Genomic DNA, 23,671 nt, shown 5'->3' on the forward strand with positions numbered 1-23,671 from the left:
GCACGAAGTGGAGAATCAGCACGCGATAACAGTTTTTATGCGCTTGGATTTTTGGCACTAATGTGACGCCATACAAATAGTCAGCTACTTTTGTTGAAGTCCAATTGACAGCGAAATGAACAAGGTACACAACAGGGTATTTAAACAGGATGGTTTCAAAGGGTTTCAGGCAGGTTACATGAAGTTTAATTGTATGCAATATTCCTAACATTCATGGTAGTAAAACATTCTTCAATGACGTGGCCTCATTTTGGTATATTTTTAATTACATCTGCGGTCCCCTCCAAGGTTTCTCATTGTCATCCCATTGGGTTGAGTTTTTTCTTGCCCTGATTTGGGATCTGAGCCAAAGACGTTGTTGGGGCTTGTGCAGCCCTTTGAGACACTTGTGATTTAGGTCAACTAAGTCAACTTAGGTCAACTAAGTCAACTTTGATACTAAAGTGACTCAAACATCAGAGTAAGTATGTGGTGATACTAACCTTCGATAGCTCAGTTGGTAGAGCGGAGGACTGTAGTTGCTCATGCTGGAATCCTTAGGTTGCTGGTTCAAATCCGGCTCGAAGGATTACTCTTTTTTTTAAAATGATTAAATCAAGATAAACAACACAAGATACACTTACAATTAGTGCACCAACCCAAAACATCCCTCCCTCATTCTCACTCATTCATACATTACATTTCTGTGTGACGTCGTTCAAATAAGAATCCAAATAATGTCTTACATCCTGAGGATGTAAACTGTGTGTTGTTTTGGCGTAAGATATTTACGAAACACAACCTGTCCTACAGTAAGATGTTTCTTTCTGTAGGGATAGTGATGCAATGGATTATGTGTCTCACTACGGACTAGAAGATTCTAGGTTCAACTCCTAGCCAGCGTGCTGTTGTTTGTTAACTCAACTGAAACAGTATTCTGTACAATTTTAGGGGGAGTTTATTTTGCTTTTTTTTTTTTTTTTTTTAAATCTACTAACTGAAACATGTGTTTGTTTTCTCTTTATTATTGCGAATGTATAACTGGTAGTTGTATCTGTTCTTATACCATTTAAACTATCTTTCTTCTAATCAAGGTTCATCTACACTTGAAGAATTAATTATTAGCCTGCTAAGAACTTTTGAACATTTCTGAAAAATCTGCCAAATGTTTGCAATAATCATAACATTCTCGGTAATAAAACATTCTTCAGAAGCATTTTGGTACATTTTTTAGAGAGCCTGACATGCTCAGTCATGGAGCGTAAGACATTCTTTTTGAGCTTCCGGGATTCAAGTACCTGTTCTGCTGACCAATACTAGACTTTGAGACCCCTTGGAAAGACCTCCTTCCACCCCTCAAAAGTCACCAATAGGGCAGACCTTGGTTACATTTGAAAATGTAAACCCAAGAAAATGTTGTATAGCTGAAATAGCTCAGTTGGGAGAGCGTCAGACTGAAGTTCTGAAGGTCCCTAGTTCAATCCCGGGTTTCAGCACAACTCGCTGAGTTTCTGAATCAAATCTTCTTACTAATAATCCTTCTGTGGCTCTTACAATACTGAAATGGTCTCCCTGGCCTGCCAGCCTTGCTGGTGGAATCCTAGTATCAGTTGTTACACACCTTTCCTCTCTTTTTAATTTGGACAACTGTTACGTGGTTTAACGGTGTATCGTTCCTTAAGCCAAAGTTTGGTCTTTAACTGAGCCTTCCATCGGGCTGTTTCAAACACAAATTTGTTGTCTTGAGGGTTTGTCTTGGACTGTATAACTTGAAACTGAGAGTAATAAAGCTGAGCTCAGTGTGAGGTGAAGGTGCATCTAACACACCTACAGCAAAATATTAACCACAACTTTTTCCATACAGATACACTGTCTAACAATTTGACTTTAAAGTATTGCGTTTAATCCTTCAGATAATCACATTAACGCTCTCCCACCTGAACTAAAGTGGATGTGAGGGATGTTTTTGAATTTCAGTTTTTCAAATGAAATAGAGAAAAAACAATCATTTTTGAAAACTATTTAAATTAAAAATAGATTTGAAAGACTGCTGCAGGGGGGCAAAGGGACATTTTTTGAGAAATGTATGGAGGTCAGCATCAGCCACTTGAACCCTCAGATTAAAAGTCTGATGCTCTGCCGACTGAGCTACCCAGGACCTTTGATGTGCTGATATGTCCAACATCTGAGATAACATCCATATTGGCAATCTCAGGTGAAAGCGAATTAGTCAGCATGTTCAGTGACAAGCTGGGAACTGTCAAAGTTCAAGCTCCCCAAGTGCTTGAACCCAAAGCTCATTTTTGACAGATAGGCCAGTTTTACATCGTCATCAACAAAGAAGGTTTTGACCAAAAAAGAAGCTCCTCTCCCGAAGTTGCAAACTCTGAGCTGCATTTAACTTGGATGCTCCCCAAAATATTGCCAGAAGCATTTTGTTTTAATTTTTAGTGGAGGTTAGCTGCAACAGGTAGAGCTGGTGAAGGCCCAGGCTGCAACAAATAGAAGGTCACTAGATTTTAAAGTCCAACATAAGCAGTCAGTAAAGCCCTGTTTTGGTAGTAAGCCTCATGTAAACTGTGTGTTCCTTTGGCCTAAGATGTTTACAATATACAACCTGTACAAAATTACAGGGCACGGAGCTAGTGGTGCAATGGATAACATGTCTGACTACGGATCAGAAGATTCTAGGTTCAACTCCTGACTAGCTCGTTGTTTTTTGTTAATTGAACTGAAACAAAATTCAGTGCTGTTTCTTTGAGAGTGTTTTTTTGCATTTAAAATAAATATCTACTAACTGGAACATGCTTTTTTTTGTCTTGTTATCATTGTGAATAGATAACTGGAAGTTGTATCTGTTGTTATACTCGGGACATTCATTTAGAATAAAGTGGGTGAGGAAAAAGGTGAAACAAAACAAATCTTACCTGAGCACGCCTTCCTCTTGTTAGAGTAAAACATGTTGGGGCTTGGTCACTAGCATTCAAACTAGATGTGACTATTCTGTCTATGAACATGAACAGGGAAGCAAACACATTATCAGTCTGGATGGTTTATTACAGCTGTGATGGTATAGTGGTTAGTACTCTGTGTTGTGGCTGCAGCAACCCTGGTGTGACTCCGGGTCATGGCACCATACCCTTCCTGTACTTTTTTGATGATTTTTGAAAAAAGAGCTATCTTGTTCCCTCTGGTAAGTGGTTGAACAAGATGTGAAACCAACCAGGTACTCTGGCGAAATTAAAAATATCTATTTGATGTCATTACAGTATTGTCCTTGATGCATCATTTAATATGACTGATGTGTGCTTTGTGCTGTTACTTTATCACTTGGTAAAATTGCATTATAAACTCAGTCAATCGATCAATACTTTCTTTCTTTTATTTCTTTCTTGTGTTTATTCCGAACATGAACATACTTACAACATAATACATCAGACACTTTAATACCATTTCACATTACATCATGTCCGAAAAGGAGTAGGATGAAGCAAAGCTTATTTAATCCTACCCCTTTCCCACTTCAGAGCGTTTACAAATATATACATTCATTTACTGACCTTTTTTGTAGTCAAATAGTGAAATGACATCCGTGAATGAGTAATACAACAGTTTTGTAATATGTAATTCATTAATTCAGTCATTATTAGCATACTGAGATGAAGAATATCTTATTTTCAATAAGGTTGAAGTTTTTCCTCTTCTTTGTACTTTATAAGCACTATTAATCTGAACAACATCTTAAACTGGATCATATCAGTACAATTTTTAACTTCATTACTTAATCCATCAATCCACCCATCTTCTTCCACTTAACCGAGGTCAGGTCACGGGGGCAGCAGCCTAAGCAGGGAAGCCCAGACTTCACTCTCCCCAGTCACTTTGTCCAGCTCTTCCCGGGGGAACCCAAGGCGTTCCCAGGCCAGCCGGGAAACATAGTCTTCCCAACGTGTCCTGGGTCTTCCCCGTGGCCTCCTACCGGTTAGGTGTGCCCTAAATCCTGACCAGATGCCCGAACCACCTCATCTGGCTCCTCTCCATGTGGAGTAGCAGCGGCTTTACTTTGAGGTCCCCTCGGATGACAGAGCTTCTCACCCTATCTCTAAGGGAGAAACCCATCACCCAGGCGGAGGAAACTCTTTTGTGCCGCTTGTACTCGTGATCTTGTCCTTTTGGTCATAACCCAAAGCTCATCACCATAGGTGAGGATGGGAACGTAGATCGACCGGTAAATTGAGAGCTTTGCCTCTCGGCTCAGCTCCTTCTTCACCACAACGGATCGATACAGCGTCCACATTACGATCCGCCTGTCGATCTCACCATCCACTCTTCCCTCACTCGTGAACAAGACTCCGAGGTACTTGAACTCCTCCACTTGGGGCAGGGTCTCCTCCCCAACGCGCAGATGGCACTCCACCCTTTTCCGGGCAAGAACCATGGACTCACACTTGGAGGTGCTGATTCTCATCCCAGTCGCTTCACGTTCGGCTGCGAACCGATCCAGTGAGAACTGAAGATCCTGGCCAGATGAAGCCATCAGGACCACATCATCTGCAAAAAGCAGGAACCTAATCCTGCAGTCACCAAACCCGATCCCCTTAACGCCTTGACTGCGCCTCGAAATTCTGTCCATAAAAGTTATGGACTTGAATCCTGGAAGTCAGAATGAAAGTCTGATGTTCTTACGACGGAGCACTTCAGGGTTTCTTCACAACACGTAAAAATAAATAAAAATGAAGCAAGATGCTTCTGGCAACAGTTTGCTTGCATATTTGACCCCGTTCTTGGAAATACTGGTAGATTTGATTGACATGTGTTGCTTTCTTGACACAGAGCCAGTTCAAAGCAATGTTCTCAAATGTTTAGCAGGGTTAAGGTCCAGTCTCTGGAACGGACATTCCAGAAACCTGCCTGAAACCCTTTGAAAACAGTTTTTATGTGTGTTTAATATTGTTGTCTTGTTGGAAAAGCTGCTTGTGTACAAAGATCAGCCTTTTCACTCTTGATTGGAGGTGAGGCAAAGTCTCATCTGACCAGTAAACTTTTCTCCCAAAACTGCTTTGGGTTCAAGCACTTGGTGGGCTTGAGGTTTGGCAGTTTCCACTCTGTCACTAAACATCCATCCATCCATTTTCTACTGCTTATCCCTTAAAACTGGACAATTCAAGGCATGAGCCGACTACAGCAGTGATGAACAAACAATATGAAAGTAGGTTTGAGGTTCTAGGTCACATGACTAAAGCTATTGACAATTGAAATGTTCTTAGTGAGCCAATGACAAGTACTTTATTGACGGTCCCTTAAAGTAAAGCACTTGTCAGCAGGGACTGACAGACGTGGCATGAGTTTTCAAACAGTCAGCCTGGCTGGATGTTGAATGTCTGTTGAATATCCAACTTGGAAACTCATTTGACCTCTGTTTGGCATTTGGAGATCACTCCAGCAGCACTGAGAGCAGTCTGAGTCAAACTACCTTGAGATAAATTTTGCAATTGTCAATGCCAACAAAGAAATGGACTCAAAAAAACGCTATAAAAGTTATGGTAGCTTGATGCTAATATACATTGGCTTTGCTATTGACATGCTACTGATTAGCATTAGCAATTTCTCATGACGTTAACACCCACCAAATGAGTTAATTAAAACTATAACTAAGATAAATGTTAGAATCAGACAGCTGGTGCATAATAAATCCAATATTTACAGTATGAACACTTTTTTGGGCGCAACAAAACACATTATGAATTTACACTACAGCCATCTAGCGTACTGGACTTGCAAATGTAAATAAAGCTACATGTAACTGATGATATGAAAACAAAAAAACAAAAAACAAAGGGTAACGAAAGGACCGCAGTTATCAATAATAATCTTATTTTTAAACGTTGCAATATAAATTTATCGCAAACAATCAAAATTATTAACAGACACAAAAGTACCAAAAAGTCGTACTGTTGAGGACTGGTATTGATTTGGAGGTAGTGGAATTTGTTCCGAATCAGTTGAAAAGTGAACAGTACCCATCCCTACCAGCAAGTGTTGTTGTATTGGAAACTAATTTACAAACACAACTTCATCACACACAATACTCCACTATGGAATTGTTCTTATATTAAAATGAGAAACAAATCCATCTCCGAACAGCAATGGTTTGAAAAAGGCATTTGGTCACTGATGCACTTATTGACTGATAAAAATAGTTTATTATTTGAAGATTTCATTAAGTACGACCTGGAACAAGAAAAAAACTCATAACTTAAAATTTTCCATTCTTTCTAAGGCAAAATAAATAATTTGAGAAAAAAACGACGGAATTGACCACTTAAAGTAATATTTTGGATGTTGTTTTGCAATTGAAGACAACACTTGTTCGATCTGTGATTGGGAAACACAATAAACTGTTTTTTTTTAAGAATATATGCAAAGTAAATCTCTGTGGGATGATGTACAATATTGGCTTTTGTCTGACACTCCAAACTTTGACTGATATTGATGTTGTTTTGGGGATGTTAAAAAAAAAAATAAAAAACATTAAAACAAATGTTTAAAACACAATACATATAATACACAAATGTAAGTTTGTAAAAACAAAACCATCCTTTCACAAAAAAAAAAATCTGCCATTTTCTCTCACTTTTATATTGCATAAAGGTCTGGGGACATACATATAAAACAATCACAACACAATCATCATAATACAGAGTAATGACGATAATGAATAAAAATGATTGTAGAGACCCAACAAATGGTTTAAAAAGACACATTTTAAAATTGTATAAAAGACAACTGTTTAAATGATGTATAAAGTAAATAACAATATGCTTCCTGAAGTGGTCCAGAAGATGTTTCAGATGTGAACCAGTACATATGTATATCATATAAAGGTGATAATCTATGGGATTATTAACAATTACAAATACAATATTTCATATAATTAAGTCTAAAATTGTATGATGAATATACAGGATATATATATATATATATATATATGTGTGTGTGTGTGTGTATACATACGCACAAAATGTTTATTGCATGTAAAATGTGTGTTGTACTGTTTACTCAGCTTTTTACCCAAATTGTTCTGTCCATTTTTTAATAAAAGTACACAATGTTGTATATTAATGCATGTGCTTGACTGAAAAAAGGATTAATATAAAATATCTAATCTATAAATGTGGAAGCATTTTAAAAAGATTGTTGGAAAAACAACAATGTCACACATGTTATATGTGCTGATGTTGTTAGAAAGTCAAAATGAAAGTCTGGACAGTTTATTTCAAATCCTGCAGTTTCATTTGCTGCTGCTGTTCTCACCAGCACACTTGTGTTTCTTACACTGGTACTTAGAAGACAATCTTTCACCACACACACTGCAACTCAACACTTTCTCTCCTGGGTGTCTTCTCATGTGTGCTTCAAGGGTTGATTGTTGACAAAAGCTTCTGTTACAGATTGAACAGGAATGTGAATTTTCACCAGTGTGTGTTCTCTTGTGTACTTTCAAACACCAGTTTTCTGTAAAACCTTTATCACAGATTGAACAGGAAAAAGGTTTTTCACCAGTGTGTGTTCTGTCGTGCAGTTTTAAATGATGACTTTGTGTAAAACCTTTACCACAGACTGAACAGGAAAACGGTTTTTCACCAGTGTGTGTTCTCATGTGCACTTTTAACCATCGACTTTCTGTAAAACCTTTACCACAGATTGAACAGACAAAAGGTTTTTCACCAGTGTGTGTTCTCATGTGTGCTTTTAAAAGGGGACTTTGTACAAAATCTTTACCACATTCTGAGCAAGAAAAAGGTTTTTCACCAGTGTGTGTTCTCATGTGTCTTTTCAAATTTTGACTTTCTGTAAAACCTTTACCACAGGTTGAGCAGGTAAAAGGTTTTTCACCAGTGTCCGTTCTCATGTGTCTTTTCAAATTTTGACTTTCTGTAAAACCTTTACCACAGGTTGAACAGGAAAAAGGTTTTTTACCAGTGTGTGTTCTCATCTGTATTTTCAAATTGTGACTTTCTACAAAACCTTTGACACAGGTTGAACAGACAAAATGTTTTTTACCACTGTGTATTCTCATGTGCACTTTCAAACTCCAATTTTGTGTAAAACCATTACCACATATTGAACGGATAAAAGGTTTTTCTCCAGTGTGTCTGCTCATGTGTGTTTTCAGACGACATGTGTGTTTTCAGACGACAACCTCTATAAATGGGTTGTACTTGTATCGCGCTTTTCTACTTTCAAGGTACTCTTTGACACTACTTCCACATTTACCCATTCACACACTGATGGAGGGAGCTGCCATGCAAGGTGCTAACCAGCACCCATCAGGAGCAAGGGTGAAGTGTCTTGCTCAGGACACAATGGACGTGACGAGGTTAGTACTAGGTGGGGATTGAACCAGGGACCCTCGAGTTGCGCACGGCCACTCTACCACTGCGCCACGCCGTCCCTATTATTACATCATTCCCAGTACTATGTTCTCAAATAAAGTAACCAGATATTAACAGTAAATAAACAAGTACATTAATAATAATTGTTTCGACAAAATAATACAATTAGAAAAGACACAATATGTTACTGCATATGTCAGCTGCCAAATTAAGAGCCTTTGTAAACAGTTTTGAAATTCTTCTATTATCAATCATATACCAAATGATGTATCGTGACATATATTGTTATTAGGATATAGATTTGAGGTCATATCACTCATACCAAACATTGTTTCGCCGAGTCATTTTGTTTAGCCCACCAAATATGTTTATTTTTTTATAATCTTCAGATGTGTGTGTATTAAGGGTGTAACGGTACGTGTATTTGTATTGAACCGTTTCGGTACGGGGGTTTGGGTTCGGTTCGGTGGTGTATCGAACAAGTTTCCACACGGACATATTAAGTAGCGCACCGCACGTTGTGTCAACAATGCACACTGAGGCACAACACACAGCATGCTAACAACGACCGGGCTACTACAAAGAGTAAAAACCAGAGCTGAAAGACACTCCTGCCTCGTTAAGATCTCCCGTTTGGGAACACTTCGGCTACGCAGTGCGATACAACAATGGATAACATGGCTTCAACGAAGAGAAAGACGAACAAACGCAGCTCCCACTGCATTCAAGCAGCTTCTACTCGGCAACTCAGGCAGGGCTAAAGCAATAACAAATGCTGTTGGTGTTTTTACAGCAGCAGATTTAAGACCATAGTGCATTAAAAACTCGATTTTGACCCACTTCTATGGTGGAAATACAATGAGCCCATATATCCTCTTACTGCCAAGTTAGCCAGGCACTACCTCGCCATACCTGCTACCTCCGTGTCCAGCGAAAGGGTATTTTTCACAGTTGGGGACATTGTAACTGCAAGCAGGTCTGCTCTTTCTGCAGACAAGGTGGTTAAACTAATTTTTCTGGCAGAAAACATGAAAATTGAGTGAAAGTCATCAGGGTTATAGGGTGGGGAGGGGGAAGAAAAGTTAATCTGAGGCTGAGTTGACTTGAAACTGTTTAATGTTGCACTTTTTGTATGTAGAAGGAAAGTTTTGTCATTTTATTTAATCTGAGCTACAACTTGAAGCAGTTTTATGTTGCACTTTATACGTTAAAATGTTGCATTTTATAAGTAGAAAGGTTTTGTTAAGAAACCAATTCAGAGCCTTATCTTATTTTGTTTTTAATTTTATATATATATATATATATATATATATATATATATATATATATATATATATATATATATATATATATATATATATATATATATATGTCCAGAGTCGGGACCTGGGGTGGACCGCTCGCCTGTGCAACGGTTGGGGACATCTCTGCGTTGCTGACCTGTCTGCGCTCGGGATGGTCTCCGGCTGGCCCCACTATGGACTGGACTCTCACTATTATGTTAGAAACTGGCTGGCCTGGGAACGCCTCGGGATCCCCTAGAAAGAGCTGTATGACGTGGCTGGGGAAAGGAAAGGCTGGGCTTCCCTACTTAGGCTGCTGGCCCCGCGACCCGACCTCAGATAAGCAGAAGAAGATAGATGATTGGATGTGTAACACAACTTGATGTTTCTTGAAAACACTGTCCAGTAGTTGATGTTGTCGCTCCTTCTCCTCTTTTGTTGGACAAAGTTCCTCCTCTTATTCTGTTGTCGTTTTTTTTTTTTTTTTTCTAAAATCACAAATATTTCTTCAACGGCAGCAGTTAGTCGCTGATTCAGCAACACTCACATCATTTGTAATGTAGACATGTTCACACAATAAAAACACTTTACACTTACATTGGATCTCTGCTTTGATGTGTCGATCACTTCCGCCTCTCTTTGTTAGCAGCTAACAAGCTAAGCTAACCAGCAGGCTAGGCTAGCACGTCAAAGTGCACTCAGACTAATGTATCCGCATACAAACAATTAATAACGACGTTTACTCTGTTAAACGACACACACGTGCACATGTACGTTGTAATTAAGACCTAGAAACCATAATAACCAAAACAACGTATTCTCCGCCAGACGCCATCTTGTTTTGTGCTTCCTCCTGTGTGACGTCATCGAGGTGTTCTCAACCGCGGAACAAATGTTGGCCCAGCACGTGTTTCACTGGGACAATAGTGAGTGGTGCACACTTCCTTCAAACACGTGTTTCACTGGGACAATAGTGAGTGGTGCACACTTCCTTCAAACACGTGTTTCACTGGGACAATAGTGAGTGGTGCACACTTCCTTCAAACACGTGTTTCACTGGGACAATAGTGAGTGGTGCACACTTCCTTCAAACACGTGTTTCACTGGGACAATAGTGAGTGGTGCACACTTCCTTCAAACACGTGTTTCACTGGGACAATAGTGAGTGGTGCACACTTCCTTCAAACACGTGTTTCACTGGGACAATAGTGAGTGGTGCACACTTCCTTCAAACACGTGTTTCACTGGGACAATAGTGGGTGGTGCACACTTCCTTCGCCCGGCCACAGAAGACAAAAAAGAGTTGCTGGTGTAACAATAGGAAGAATATATTCCACTCCTCTCTTGTACACGCGGCTTATGAGGTAATATACATGATATATTTTCATATTATTTATCTTATTTACCTCATATGTTGTTCGAAGCTAACGTGCTAGCTTTAGCCCGCTAGCAGGCCTTTGTAGCAAATGCGAGCGTTTTTTTTTTGAGGAGTGTATTTTATATGTTCTATGTAAGAATTATATTGACTTATTTAATACTTTTAACAGTATTTTTGTTGTATATTACAGTCACGCTTAACATCATTGAATATTTGTTACTAGAAAGAAACGAACGTCTCGAAATTTAAGTCTGGAATAAGTCACATGGTATAATAATAATAATAATAATACATTTTATTTGGTATAGCGCTTTTCAGTGTACTCAAAGATGTTTTACAGGATGAACAAAAAATATTATTGTTATTGTAATGACAGTGTAATATAATGTACTATTGCAGTGGTCTGCTTTATGTTGGTGTCAACTTTATTAGCAATAAATACAAATGATGTTTGCAGGAGAAAAGAATAGAATATTAAAATAAAATTTAAAAAAATTTGCATCAATATTTTGTATGTAGTCAGAACATGAGGTACCCAAATATTTTAAATAATTGTTTACATTTATGAATTTGTATATATATATATATATATATATATATATATATATATATATATATATATATATATATATATATATATATATATATATATATATATATATATACATATATATGTATATATGTATATATATACTCGCTGGCACTTGTTCCACGTGCTTCGCTGCACTTCTGTTTGTTTTCTGTTGGGTTAAAAATGTTGCTTTCGCAGAAGAAAGTTAAAGTAGCAATGATTGTCACACACACACTAGGTGTGGTGAAATTTGTCGTCTGCATTTGACCCATCCCCTTGATCACCCCCTGGGAGGTGAGGGGAGCAGTGGGCAGCAGCAGTGCTGCGCCCGGGAATCATTTTTGGTGATTTAACCCCCAATTCCAACCCTTGATGCTGAGTGCCAAGCAGGGAGGTAATGGAAAACAAGGAGAGGATATTGCGCGTAAAAGTAAAGCCAACCGACCACAGCTCTGTAGTCCTGGTCACCGTTGACGTGAGGTGGGACTATTTTGGAGGTGCACGTCAAGGTTGGCTGGTAGGTTGGTAGTGGGAGGAGCCAGTTGGCGTCACTTGATGCTGCAGCACAATGACACTTTTATACGTGCAGACTGACTTCATGCAGTCATGACGGTATTAAAATCCCAGCAGGAGGTTTTCTATAAGTTGTTACTTTTTAAACAATAATTAATGTAAATGCAGGAAACAGGATCAATGACACAATTCATAATAATCAATAACTGATGATTATTCCATGTGTAGAAGAACATCACCACAAAGTGGTGTCAGTCCACTTGGAAAATTTTATATTTGATAGACTAAACAACATTTGACACATCTGAGCTGAAGTTTGTTTGTGTTGTCTTGCGGACGTCCAACAGATGAACGCTCGTCAAGAAGAACGTCCCCTTCAGCAGCAGGAGGATCCACAGCCCCCCCACATTAAAGAGGAAGAGGAGGAAGTGTGGATCAGTCAGGAGGGAGAGTGTCCTGTAGGGCAGGAGGAGGCTGATGTCAGCAAGTTTCCACTGACTGTTGTCTCTGTGAAGACTGAAGAGCATGAAGACAAACCACCTGAGTCCTCACAGCTTCATCACAGTCCAAGTAAGCACAACATCCACATATCATCTAATACAATGTTTGTGACACATGTTCATCCAGGGGCCACATTTATCACTAAAGATGGAGATATATTTGCTTTTTAACACCACCATTTAAAAATGAATGATTATCAATCATCAACAGTGTAATTGCTGGGGTGTAACCATGTGACCTAGAGGCCGTCCTCCTTACCTCACGTGGTCAGATGAAGGCAATCATTCAATATGGCTACTGTTTATTTACCTTTGGCAGCACATATGTCAGCATATTTCAAGGGTTTAGTGATGAAGATAAGAGCTGTATACCAAGTACCATTTTTTTTTTTTTAGTACTGGTTCCTAAAGGTCTACTGAAAGCCACTACTAGCCACCACACAGTCTGATAGTTTATATATCAATGATGAAATATTAACATTGCAACACATGCCAATACGGCCTTTTTAGTTTACTAAATTGCAATTTAAAATTTCCCGGGAGTTTCGTCTTAAAAACGTTGTGTAATGATGACGTGTACGCAAGACGTCACGGGTTTATAGGAAGTATGAGCGCTGCACACACACACAGCTAAAAGTCGTCTGCTTTCACGGCATAATTACACAGTATTTTGGAGATCTGTGTTGCTGAATCTTTTGCAATTTGTTCAATTAATATTTCAGAAGTCAAAGTAGAAAGATGGAGTTGGGAAGCTTTAGCCTTTAGCCACACAAACACATGGTGATTCCTTGTTTAAAATTCCCGGAGATCAAACTTTCCATCATAGCTGAGACAACAATACAGAATACAGATTTACACTGTAAACAACCTCATCTTTTCTCCAAGCTTATACATCAGTAACTGACATTAACATCACAGGGGTCGCTGGAGCCTATCCCAGCTGCATTCAGGTTAAAGGGAATTTATCACAATTTAGATTTTAGGCCATATTGCCCATCCCTCGTAAAAAGTGGTCTTCTATTCCTGTGAATAATGTTGTAAAGAGCAATGTGTTTGTTTTCAGGCCAATTAATATAATCACTTTTTATTTTAAGTACATGTAAACTTACTGAATGTCTCATGTGACTGAGCAAATCTGGACATTTCTCAAGCATGTTTGTCATTGTGTGTCCTGCAGACGTCTGTGGAGAACAACGTCTGCCTGAAAAAAAGGAGAGTAGCTTCAGGATGGTGAAGGAGGATCCTTCAAAGAGGAAGACCAGGCGCCACGGACCCTCTGGCGTCTCCTTTTCCTCTTTGACACAGACCCTTCCCTGTAAAAATGAAGAGGAAGACTCACTGACGCCCCACATTAAAGAGGAAGAGGAGGAACACAGCATCACTCAAGAGGGAGATCATCTTGAAGGACTGGAGGAGTTCCCAGTGACTGGTGTCCCTGTGAAGAGTGAAGATGATGAGGTGAAAGGTGAAAGTGAGGAGAGGGGAGGGGGGGAGCCTCCAAGCAGCAGCTCAACACAACACATGACAACAGAAGCTGATGGAGACCACTGTGGAGGATCACAAGCAGACAAGCTCTTAGCTCCACTATCAGATAGTGAGGACACAACGTCACACTCTCCTGACACTGATGATGAAGACTCTAAAGATGATAAGACATGTCACACTGACAACACTCACTTCACATCTTCTCACTGTCACAAAACATTTAAAAACCATAGTCATCTGAAAAGACACATGAGAACACACACTGGAGAAAAACCTTTTATCTGTTCAGTCTGTGGTAAACGTTTTGTTCGAAGTCACAATGTGAAAGTGCACATGAGAACACACACTGGTGAAAAAGCTTTTATCTGTTCAGTCTGTGGTAAACGTTTTGTTCGAAGTCATAATGTGAAAGTACACATGAGAACACACACTGGAGAAAAAACGTTTTCTTGTTCAATCTGTGGTAAAGGTTTTATACAAAGTCAATATTTGAAAGTGCACATGAGAACGCACACTGGAGAAAAACCTTTTCCCTGTTCAACCTGTGGTAAAGGTTTTACAAAAAATCAATATTTGAAAGTACACATGAGAACACACACTGGCGAAAAACCTTTTTCCTGTTCAATCTGTAGTAAAGGTTTTGTACAAAGTAACAGTTTGAAAGTACACATAAGAACACACACTGGTGAAAAATCACATTCTTGTTCAATCTGCAACAGAAGCTTTTGTGACCGATCAAACCTTTTAGCACACATGAGAAGACACCCAGGAGAGAAAGTGTTGAGTTGCAGTGTGTGTGGTGAAAGATTGTCTTCTAAGTACCAGTGTAAGAAACACAAGTGTGCTGGTGAGAACAGCAGCAGCAAATGAAACTGCAGGATTTGAAATAAACTGTCAAGACTTTCATTTTGACTTTCTAACAACTTTATGATTCATTTGTTGGGTCTCTATAATCTATTTTATTCATTACCGTTATTACTCTGTATTATAATGATTGTGTTGTGATTGTTTTATATGTATGTCCCCAGACCTTTATGCAATATACAAGTGAGAGAAAATAGCAGATTTTTTTTTTGTTTTTGTGAAAGGATTTTGTTTTTACAAACTTACATTTGTGGATACATCAAATAAATCCAGTATTGTGTTCTAAACATTTTTTATGTATTTTTTTCTTTTTTCAACATCCCCAAAACAACATCAATATCAGTCAAAGTTTGGAGTGTCAGACAAAAGCCAATATTGTACATCATCCCACAGAGATTTACTTTGCATACATTCATAAAATAAACTGTTTATTGTGTTTCCCAATCACAGAACCAACAAGTGCTGTCTTCAATTGCAAAATAACATCCATAATATAATTTTAAGTGGTCAATTCCATCCTTTTTTTTAATTTAGATTAACTCTTTTATCTCAGAAAGAATGGATACTTTTAAGTATTTTTTTGTTTCAGAGAAAATAAGAAGAAGAAGAAATAGAAAACAATTAAAAAAGATGCAGTAACTAGAATATTTTAAATAAAAGCCTATTTAAATTTTGTAATATTTCTTATTTGCAGGTCATACTTAATTAAATCTTGAAATATTAAAATATTTTTATCAGTCAATAAGTGCATCAGCGACCAAATGCCTTTTTCAAACCATTGCTGTACAAAGATGGATTTGTTTCTCATTTTAATATAAGAACAATTCCACAGTGGAGTATTGTGTGTGATGAAGTTGTGTTTGTAAATTAGTTTCCAGTACAACAACACTTGCTGGTAGGGATGGGTACTGTTCACTTCTAATTCCATGTTTTATGTGTTATATATGTCAATATATTGTGTGTTTGTATTTTGCCAACATGGTAGAATCACATGATAGGCAGGTTGTATCATGTTTTTCTGTCACCTTGAGGAAATGGCATAAAGAGGAAGATGACAATATAATGTCACTTGGACAATGATGTACAGAACAGAGGAGATGTATTTCATTTTAATTTTTGGTTTCAGGCAATTATTTTGTATTATTATTATTTCACAAAACCTCTCCATTATCCAGCTATGGATTTCTGGTAGCTGCTTAAAAGGAGATGGAAGGAGATAGTGAGCTGATGTATGAGGAAGGTATGGACATGGATAGGACTAGAGGGGAGAGAAGGTCATGAAGGTAAGTCGAGTGCTAAAAGAGTAGAAAAGAGGAAAAAGATTATAGTGGTGTCAGGTTCAAACACTGAAGCGTCTATTAAACAGACGAGAAGGAAGAAATCATGCACAGACAGAGTTACATTTTGCTCAATTGAGGAGAGATGTGTTTTGGGCTGTACTCTAGTTACAGATCCAAACTACGTTCTAAAAGTCCAGCCCACGTGCTGCCTCTATTTATTTGGGAGGTCCCTGGTTACATCACTGAGGCTGTCGCTGAGGGAAGGGGGTCATCTTCACAGCTCCAGCTAGACACAATATATAATTATACATAAATGCAAATGTGCTGACAGTCGTGATATCACCTTGTCTCTGTTCTGTCTACGTCACGGTACTCGATGTTTGGTCTTGGCAGTCAGCAGGCCGGTTCTGGAAACAAACACTGATAAGAGACTTGCTTGCAATCTTGTGGATTGCCAGCTTTGCACAGACAAAGAAAAAATAATTTCAGCACACTTGATAATAACCATAGCAACAGCCTTTAAGCATAAGAGTTGTGTGATAATATACCGTAGTTCCTTGAATAGGCGCCGGGGCGCTAATTAATTTAAAACCTCTTCTCACTCCTGCGCTTAATCAAGGCATGCGGTAAAAGTAAGCAGGAGCTAATCATTTTAAAACCTCTTCTCACCCGTGCGCTTACCAGTGGCATGCATTAAAAATCTGACTGTGATTAAAACATAAATAAATAAACATTTATTCTGTGGCCGCGGCCCGGTGGTTGGGGACCACTGCTCTACAAGGTTTCTCATTGTCATCCCATTGGGTTGAGTTTTTTCTTGCCCTGATGTGGGATCTGAGCCCAGGATGTCGTTGTGGCTTGTGCAGCCCTTTGAGACACTTGTGATTTAGGGCTATAGAAGTCAACTTTGATTGATTAATTGCTTGATAATAATGTGACTCAAAAATCAGAATTAGTATTGTTTGATCCTAACCTTCGATAGCTCAGTTGGTAGAGTGGAGGACTGTAGTTGCTCATGCTGAAATCCTTAGGTCGCTGGTTCAAATCCGGCTCGAAGGATCACCCGTTACGCTTTTTTTTTTTTTAATTAAATCAAGATAAACAACACAAGATACACTTACAATTAGTGCACCAACCCAAAAACTGTCCCTCACTCATTCTCACTCATTCATACATTACATTTCTGTGTGACGTCGTTCAAATAAGAATCAGAATAATGTCTTACATCCTGAGGATGTAAACTGTGTGTTGTTTTGGCGTAAGATATTTACGAAACACAACCTGTCCTACAGTAAGATGTTTCTTTCTGTAGGGATAGTGATGCAATGGATTATGTGTCTCACTACGGACTAGAAGATTCTAGGTTCAACTCCTAGCCAGCGTGTTGTTGTTTGTTAACTCAACTGAAACAATATTCTGTGCGATTTTTGGGGGGAGTTTACTTTGCTTTGGCTTTTCTAAATCTACAAACTGAAAAATATGTTTTTTTTCTCTTTATTATTGTGAATGTATAACTGGTAGTTGTATCTGTTCTTATACTCGGGGCATTCAATCAGAATAAAGTGGGTGAGGAAAAAGGTGAGCACAACAATATAAATGTGACTATTTTACATCTTAGCAGTTGTTCTTTACACCACAATGGAGTAAAACCTAAATATTTCCCCAGAACATCAAGTATTAGCACACTGATTGAGATTCTCTTCCATGATGTCGTTCAAACAGAATGTGGCTTGAGCAGATGGTTTAACATTAGACATCAGGAGAGCAAACACATTATCAATCAAGATGAGTAGGAACAGCCGTGATGGTATAGTGGTTAGTACTCTGTGTTGTGGTCACAGCAACCCTGGTTCAATTCCGGGTCATGACGCTTAAACTGCTTTTCTTTTCAGCATTTTTCATCTACACTTGAACACTTAATTATTAGCCTGCTAAGAACTTTTGAACATTTCTGAAAAATCTGCCAAATGTTTGCAGTAATCATAACATTCTCAGTAGTAAAACATTCTTCAGAAGCATTTTGGTACATTTTTTAGAGACCCTGACATGCTCAGTCATGGAGCGTAAGACATTCTTTTTGAGCTTCCGGGATTCAAGTACCTGTTCTGCTGACCAATACTAGACTTTGAGACCCCTTGGAAAGACCTCCTTCCACCCCTCAAAAGTCACCAATAGGGCAGACCTTGGTTACATTTGAATAAGTAAACCCAAAGCATTCGTATAGATGAAATAGCTCAGTTGGGAGAGAGTCAGACTGGAGATCTGAAGGTCCCTGGATCGATCCCGGGTTTCAGCATAAATATGTGTGCTTCTAAAATGGTAGCTATTGTTAATAAGCCTCCTGTGGCTTTTACAATACTGAAATGGTCTCCCTGGCCTGCCAGCCTTGCTGGTGGACTCCTAGTATCAGTTGTTACAAACATTTCCTCCATTTTTTATTTGGACAAGCGTTACGCTGTTTAACGGTGTATCGTTCCTTAAGCCAATGTTTGGTCTTTAACTGAGCCTTCCATCGGGCTGTTTCAAACACAAATTTGTTGCCTTAAGGGTTTGTCTTGGACTGTATAACTTGAAACTGAGAGTAATAAAGCTGAGCTCAGTGTGAGGTGAAGGTGCATCTAACACACCTACAGCAAAATATTAACCACAACTTTTTCATACAGATACACTGTCTAACAATTTGTGTTTTAGGTATTGTGGTTAAACCTTCAGATGATCACACTAACGCTCTCCCACCTGAACTAAAGTGGATGTGAGGGATGTTTTTGAATATCAGTTTTTCAAATGAAATAGAGGAAATACAATCATTGTTGAAAACTATTTAAATTAAAAATAAATTCGAAGGACTGCTGCAGGGGGGCAAAGGGACATTTTTTGAGAAATGTATGGAGGTCAGCATCAGCCACTTGAACAGGGACTTGAACCCTGGACTCTCAGATTAAAAGTCTGATGCTCTGCCGACTGAGCTACCCAGGACCTTTGATATGCTGATATGTCCAATATCTGAGATAACATCCATATTGGCAATCTCAGGTGAAAGTGAATTAGTCAGCATGTTCAGTGACAAGCTGGGAACTGTCAAAGTTCAAGCTCGCCAATTGCTTGTTTTACATCGTCATCAACAAAGAAGGTTTTTACCAAAAAAGGCGCTCCTCTCCCAAAGTTGCCAACTCTGAGCTGGATTTAACTTGGATGCTCCCCAGAATTTTGCCGGAAGCATTTTGCTTTAATTTTTAGTGGAGGTTAGCTGCAACAGGTAGAGCTGGTGAAGGCCCAGGCTGCAACAAATAGAAGGTCACTAGAATTTAAAGTCCAACATAAGCAGTCGGGCCAAGCAGTGTGCAGCTTTAGCGGTCGCGGAGGCAAAAACTCGGACATGGGAAGAGTTCGGGGAAGCCATGGAAAACGACTTCCGGACGGCTTCGAAGCGATTCTGGACCACCATCCGCCGCCTCAGGAAGGGGAAGCAGTGCACTGTCAACACCGTGTATGGTGCGGATGGTGTTCTACTGACTTCGACTGCGGATGTTGTGGATCGGTGGAAGGAATACTTCGAAGATCTCCTCAATCCCACCAACACGTCTTCCTTTGAGGAAGCGGTGCCTGGGGAATCTGTGGTGGACTCTCCTATTTCTGGGGATGAGGTTGCTGAGGTAGTCAAAAAGCTCCTCGGCGGCAAGGCCCCGGGGGTAGATGAGATCCGCCCGGAGTTCCTTAAGGCTCTGGATGCTGTGGGGCTGTCTTGGTTGACAAGACTCTGCAGCATCGCGTGGACATCGCGGGCGGTACCTCTGGATTGGCAGACCGGGGTGGTGGTCCCTCTCTTTAAGAAGGGGGACCGGAGGGTGTGTTCCAACTATCGTGGGATCACACTCCTCAGCATTCCCGGTAAGGTTTATTCAGGTGTACTGGAGAGGAGGCTACGCCGGATAGTTGAACCTCGGATCCAGGAGGAACAGTGTGGTTTTTGTCCTGGTCGTGGAACTGTGGACCAGCTCTTTACTCTCTGCAGGGTTCTTGAGGGTGCATGGGAGTTTGCCCAACCAGTCTACATGTGCTTTGTGGACTTGGAGAAGGCATTCGACCGTGTCCCTCGGGAAGTCCTGTTGGGAGTGCTCAGAGAGTATGGGGTACCGGACTGTCTTATTGTGGCGGTCCGTTCCCTGTACGATCAGTGTCAGAGCTTGGTCCGCATTGCTGGCAGTAAATCGGACACGTTTCCAGTGAGGGTTGGACTCCGCCAAGGCTGTCCTTTGTCACCGATTCTGTTCATAACTTTTATGGACAGAATCTTTAGGCGCAGTCAAGGCGTTGAGGGGTTCCGGTTTGGTGGCCGCGGGATTGGGTCTCTGCTTTTTGCAGATGATGTGGTCCTGATGGCTTCATCTGGCCGGGATCTTCAGCTCTCACTGGATCGGTTCACAGCCGAGTGTGAAGCGACCGGAATGAGAATCAGCACCTCCAAGTCCGAGTCCATGATTCTCGCCCGGAAAAGGGTGGAGTGCCATCTCCGGGTTGGGGAGGAGACCCTGCCCCAAGTGGAGGAGTTCAAGTACCTAGGAGTCTTGTTCACGAGTGGGGGAAGAGTGGATAATGAGATCGACAGGCGGATCGGTGCGGCGTCTTCAGTAATGCGAACGTTGTATCGATCCGCTGTGGGGAAGAAGGAGCTAAACCGGAAGGCAAAGCTCTCAATTTACCGGTCGATCTACGTTCCCATCCTCACCTATGGTCATGAGCTTTGGGTCATGACCGAAAGGATAAGATCACGGGTACAAGTGGCCGAAATGAGTTTCCTCCGCCGGGTGGCGGGTCTCTCCCTTAGAGATAGGGTGAGAAGCTCTGTCATCCGGGAGGAACTCAAAGTAAAGCCGCTGCACCTTCACATCGAGAGGAGCCAGATGAGGGGGTTCGGGCATCTGGTCAGGATGCCACCCGAACGCCTCCCTAGGGAGGTGTTTAGGGCACGTCCAGTTGGCAGGAGGCCACGGGGAAGACCCAGGACACGTTGGGAAGACTATGTCTCCCGGCTGGCCTGGGAACGCCTCGGGATCCCCCGGGAAGAGCTAGACGAAGTGGCTGGGGAGAGGGAAGTCTGGGCTTCCCTGCTTAGGCTGCTGCCCCCGCGACCCGACCTCGGATAAGCGGAAGATGATGGATGGATGGATGGGCAAAAACAGTCAGTAAAGCCCTGTTTTGGTAGTAAGCCTAATGTAAACTGTGTGTTCCTTTGGCGTGAGATGTTTACAATATACAACCTGTACTACACTAAAAGGCACGGAGCTAGTGGTGCAATGGATAACGCGTCTGACTACAGATCAGAAAATTCTACGTCCAACTCCTGGCTAGCTCATTGTTTTTTGTTAATTGAACTGAAACAAAATTCAGTGCTGTTTCTTTGAGAGTGTTTTTTGCATTTAAAATAAATATCCACTAACTGGAACATGCATTTTTTTTTTTTTTTTTTATTGTGAATAGATAACTGGAAGTTGTATCTGTTGTTATACTCGGGACATTCATTTAGAATAAAGTGGGTGAGGAAAAAGGTGAAACAAAACAAATCTTACCTGAGCACGCCTTCCTCTTGTTAGAGTAAAACATGTTGGGGCTTGGTCACTAGCATTCAAACTAGATGTGACTATTCTGTCTATGAACATGAACAGGGAAGCAAACACATTATCAGTCTGGATGGTTTGTTACAGCCGTGATGGTATAGTGGTTAGTACTCTGTGTTGTGGCTGCAGCAACCCTGGTGTGACTCCGGGTCATGGCACCATACCCTTCCTGTACTTTTTTGATGATTTTTGAAAAAAGAGCTATCTTGTTCCCTCTGGTAAGTGGTTGAACAAGATGTGAAACCAACCAGGTACTCTGGCGAAATTAAAAATATCTATTTGATGTCATTACAGTATTGTCCTTGATGCATCATTTAATATGACTGATGTGTGCTTTGTGCTGTTACTTTATCACTTGGTAAAATTGCATTATAAACTCAGTCAATCGATCAATACTTTCTTTCTTTTATTTCTTTCTTGTGTTTATTCCGAACATGAACATACTTACAACATAATACATCAGACACTTTAATACCATTTCACATTACATCATGTCCGAAAAGGAGTAGGAAGAAGCAAAGCTTATTTAATCCTACACCTTTCCCACTTCAGAGCGTTTACAAATATATACATTCATTTACTGACCTTTTTTTTATAGTAAAATGACATCCGTGAATGAGTAATACAACAGTTTTGTAATATGTAATTCATTAATTCAGTCATTATTAGCATACTGAGATGAAGAATATCTTATTTACTATAAAGTTGAAGTTTTTCTCATAATTCCTCTTCTTTGTACTTTATAAGCACTATTAATCTGAACAACCTCTTAAACTGGATCATATCAGTACAATTTTTAACTTCATTACTTAATCCATCCATCAATCTTCTTCCGCTTAACCGAGGTCAGGTCGCGGGGGCAGCAGCCTAAGCAGGGAAGCCCAGACTTCCCTCTCCCCAGTCACTTTGTCCAGCTCTTCCCGGGGGAACCCAAGGTGTTCCCAGGCCAGCCGGGAGACATAGTCTTCCCAACGTGTCCTGGGTCTTCCCCGTGGCCTCCTACCGGTTGGACGTGCCCTAAATCCTGACCAGATGCCCGAACCACCTCATCTGGCTCCTCTCCATGTGGAGGAGCAGTGGCTTTACTTTGAGGTCCCCTCGGATGACAGAGCTTCTCACCCTATCTCTAAGGGAGAGACCCACCACCCAGGCGGAGGAAACTCTTTTGTGCCGCTTGTACCCGTGATCTTGTCCTTTCGGTCACAACCCAAAGCTCATGACCATAGGTGAGGATGGGAATGTAGATCGACCGGTAAATTGAGAGCTTTGCCTTTCGGCTCAGTTCCTTCTTCACCACAACGGATCGGTACAGCGTCCGAATTACGATCCGCCTGTCGATCTCACCATCCACTCTTCCCTCACTCGTGAACAAGACTCCGAGGTACTTGAACTCCTCCACTTGGGGCAGGGTCTCCTCCCCAACCCGCAGATGGCACTCCACCCTTTTCCGGGCAAGAACCATGGACTCACACTTGGAGGTGCTGATTCTCATCCCAGTCGCTTCACGTTCGGCTGCGAACCGATCCAGTGAGAACTGAAGATCCTGGCCAGATGAAGCCATCAGGACCACATCATCTGCAAAAAGCAGGAACCTAATCCTGCAGTCACCAAACCCGATCCCCTTAACGCCTTGACTGCGCCTCGAAATTCTGTCCATAAAAGTTATGGACTTGAATCCTGGAAGTCAGAATGAAAGTCTGATGTTCTTACGACGGAGCACTTCAGGGTTTCTTCACAACACGTAAAAATAAATAAAAATGAAGCAAGATGCTTCTGGCAACAGTTTGCTTGCATATTTGACCCCGTT

General features: G+C 40.5%; 1 protein-coding gene and 4 non-coding genes across 6 annotated transcripts; all 5 read left to right on the top strand.

The window, feature by feature from the left end:
- Positions 1–481: 481 nt before the first annotated feature.
- Positions 482–568, top strand: trnay-gua (transfer RNA tyrosine (anticodon GUA)). The gene is given in 2 exon segments: positions 482–518; positions 533–568. It is a non-coding gene; the product is annotated as a tRNA-Tyr (tRNA).
- An 834-nt stretch (positions 569–1,402) lies between these two features.
- On the top strand, positions 1,403–1,475 carry trnaf-gaa (transfer RNA phenylalanine (anticodon GAA)). Its single transcript has one exon. It is a non-coding gene; the product is annotated as a tRNA-Phe (tRNA).
- A 9,411-nt stretch (positions 1,476–10,886) lies between these two features.
- On the top strand, positions 10,887–15,256 carry LOC133546963 (zinc finger protein 391-like). 2 transcript variants are annotated; one of them, XM_061892812.1, is made up of 3 exons: positions 10,887–11,022; positions 12,468–12,690; positions 13,798–15,256. In XM_061892812.1, exons 2-3 carry the CDS (start codon positions 12,468–12,470, stop codon positions 14,973–14,975), a joined length of 1,401 nt encoding a protein of 466 aa, XP_061748796.1. In that variant the 5' UTR covers positions 10,887–11,022; the 3' UTR covers positions 14,976–15,256. The 2 variants fall into 2 exon arrangements, with proteins under 2 accessions (XP_061748796.1, XP_061748797.1); XM_061892813.1 differs by lacking the exon at positions 10,887–11,022 and adding an exon at positions 12,039–12,124.
- Positions 15,257–17,221: 1,965 nt separating this feature from the next.
- On the top strand, positions 17,222–17,308 carry trnay-gua (transfer RNA tyrosine (anticodon GUA)). Its single transcript is given in 2 exon segments — positions 17,222–17,258; positions 17,273–17,308. It is a non-coding gene; the product is annotated as a tRNA-Tyr (tRNA).
- Positions 17,309–18,472: 1,164 nt separating this feature from the next.
- Positions 18,473–18,545, top strand: trnas-gga (transfer RNA serine (anticodon GGA)). Its single transcript has one exon. It is a non-coding gene; the product is annotated as a tRNA-Ser (tRNA).
- The last annotated feature ends 5,126 nt before the right edge of the window (positions 18,546–23,671 follow it).

This window comes from Nerophis ophidion, unplaced genomic scaffold, assembly GCF_033978795.1.
Source record: "Nerophis ophidion isolate RoL-2023_Sa unplaced genomic scaffold, RoL_Noph_v1.0 HiC_scaffold_53, whole genome shotgun sequence".
In the NCBI taxonomy this organism is placed as follows: Eukaryota; Metazoa; Chordata; class Actinopteri; order Syngnathiformes; family Syngnathidae; genus Nerophis; species Nerophis ophidion.

Coding starts and splice junctions, on each gene's coding strand:
- LOC133546963 (XM_061892812.1), top strand. CDS start 12,468: ATGAACGCTCGTCAAGAAGAACGTCCCCTTCAGCAGCAGGAGGATCCA. Junction 12,691..13,797: donor ACAGCTTCATCACAGTCCAA/GTAAGCACAACA, acceptor TGTGTCCTGCAG/ACGTCTGTGGAGAACAACGT.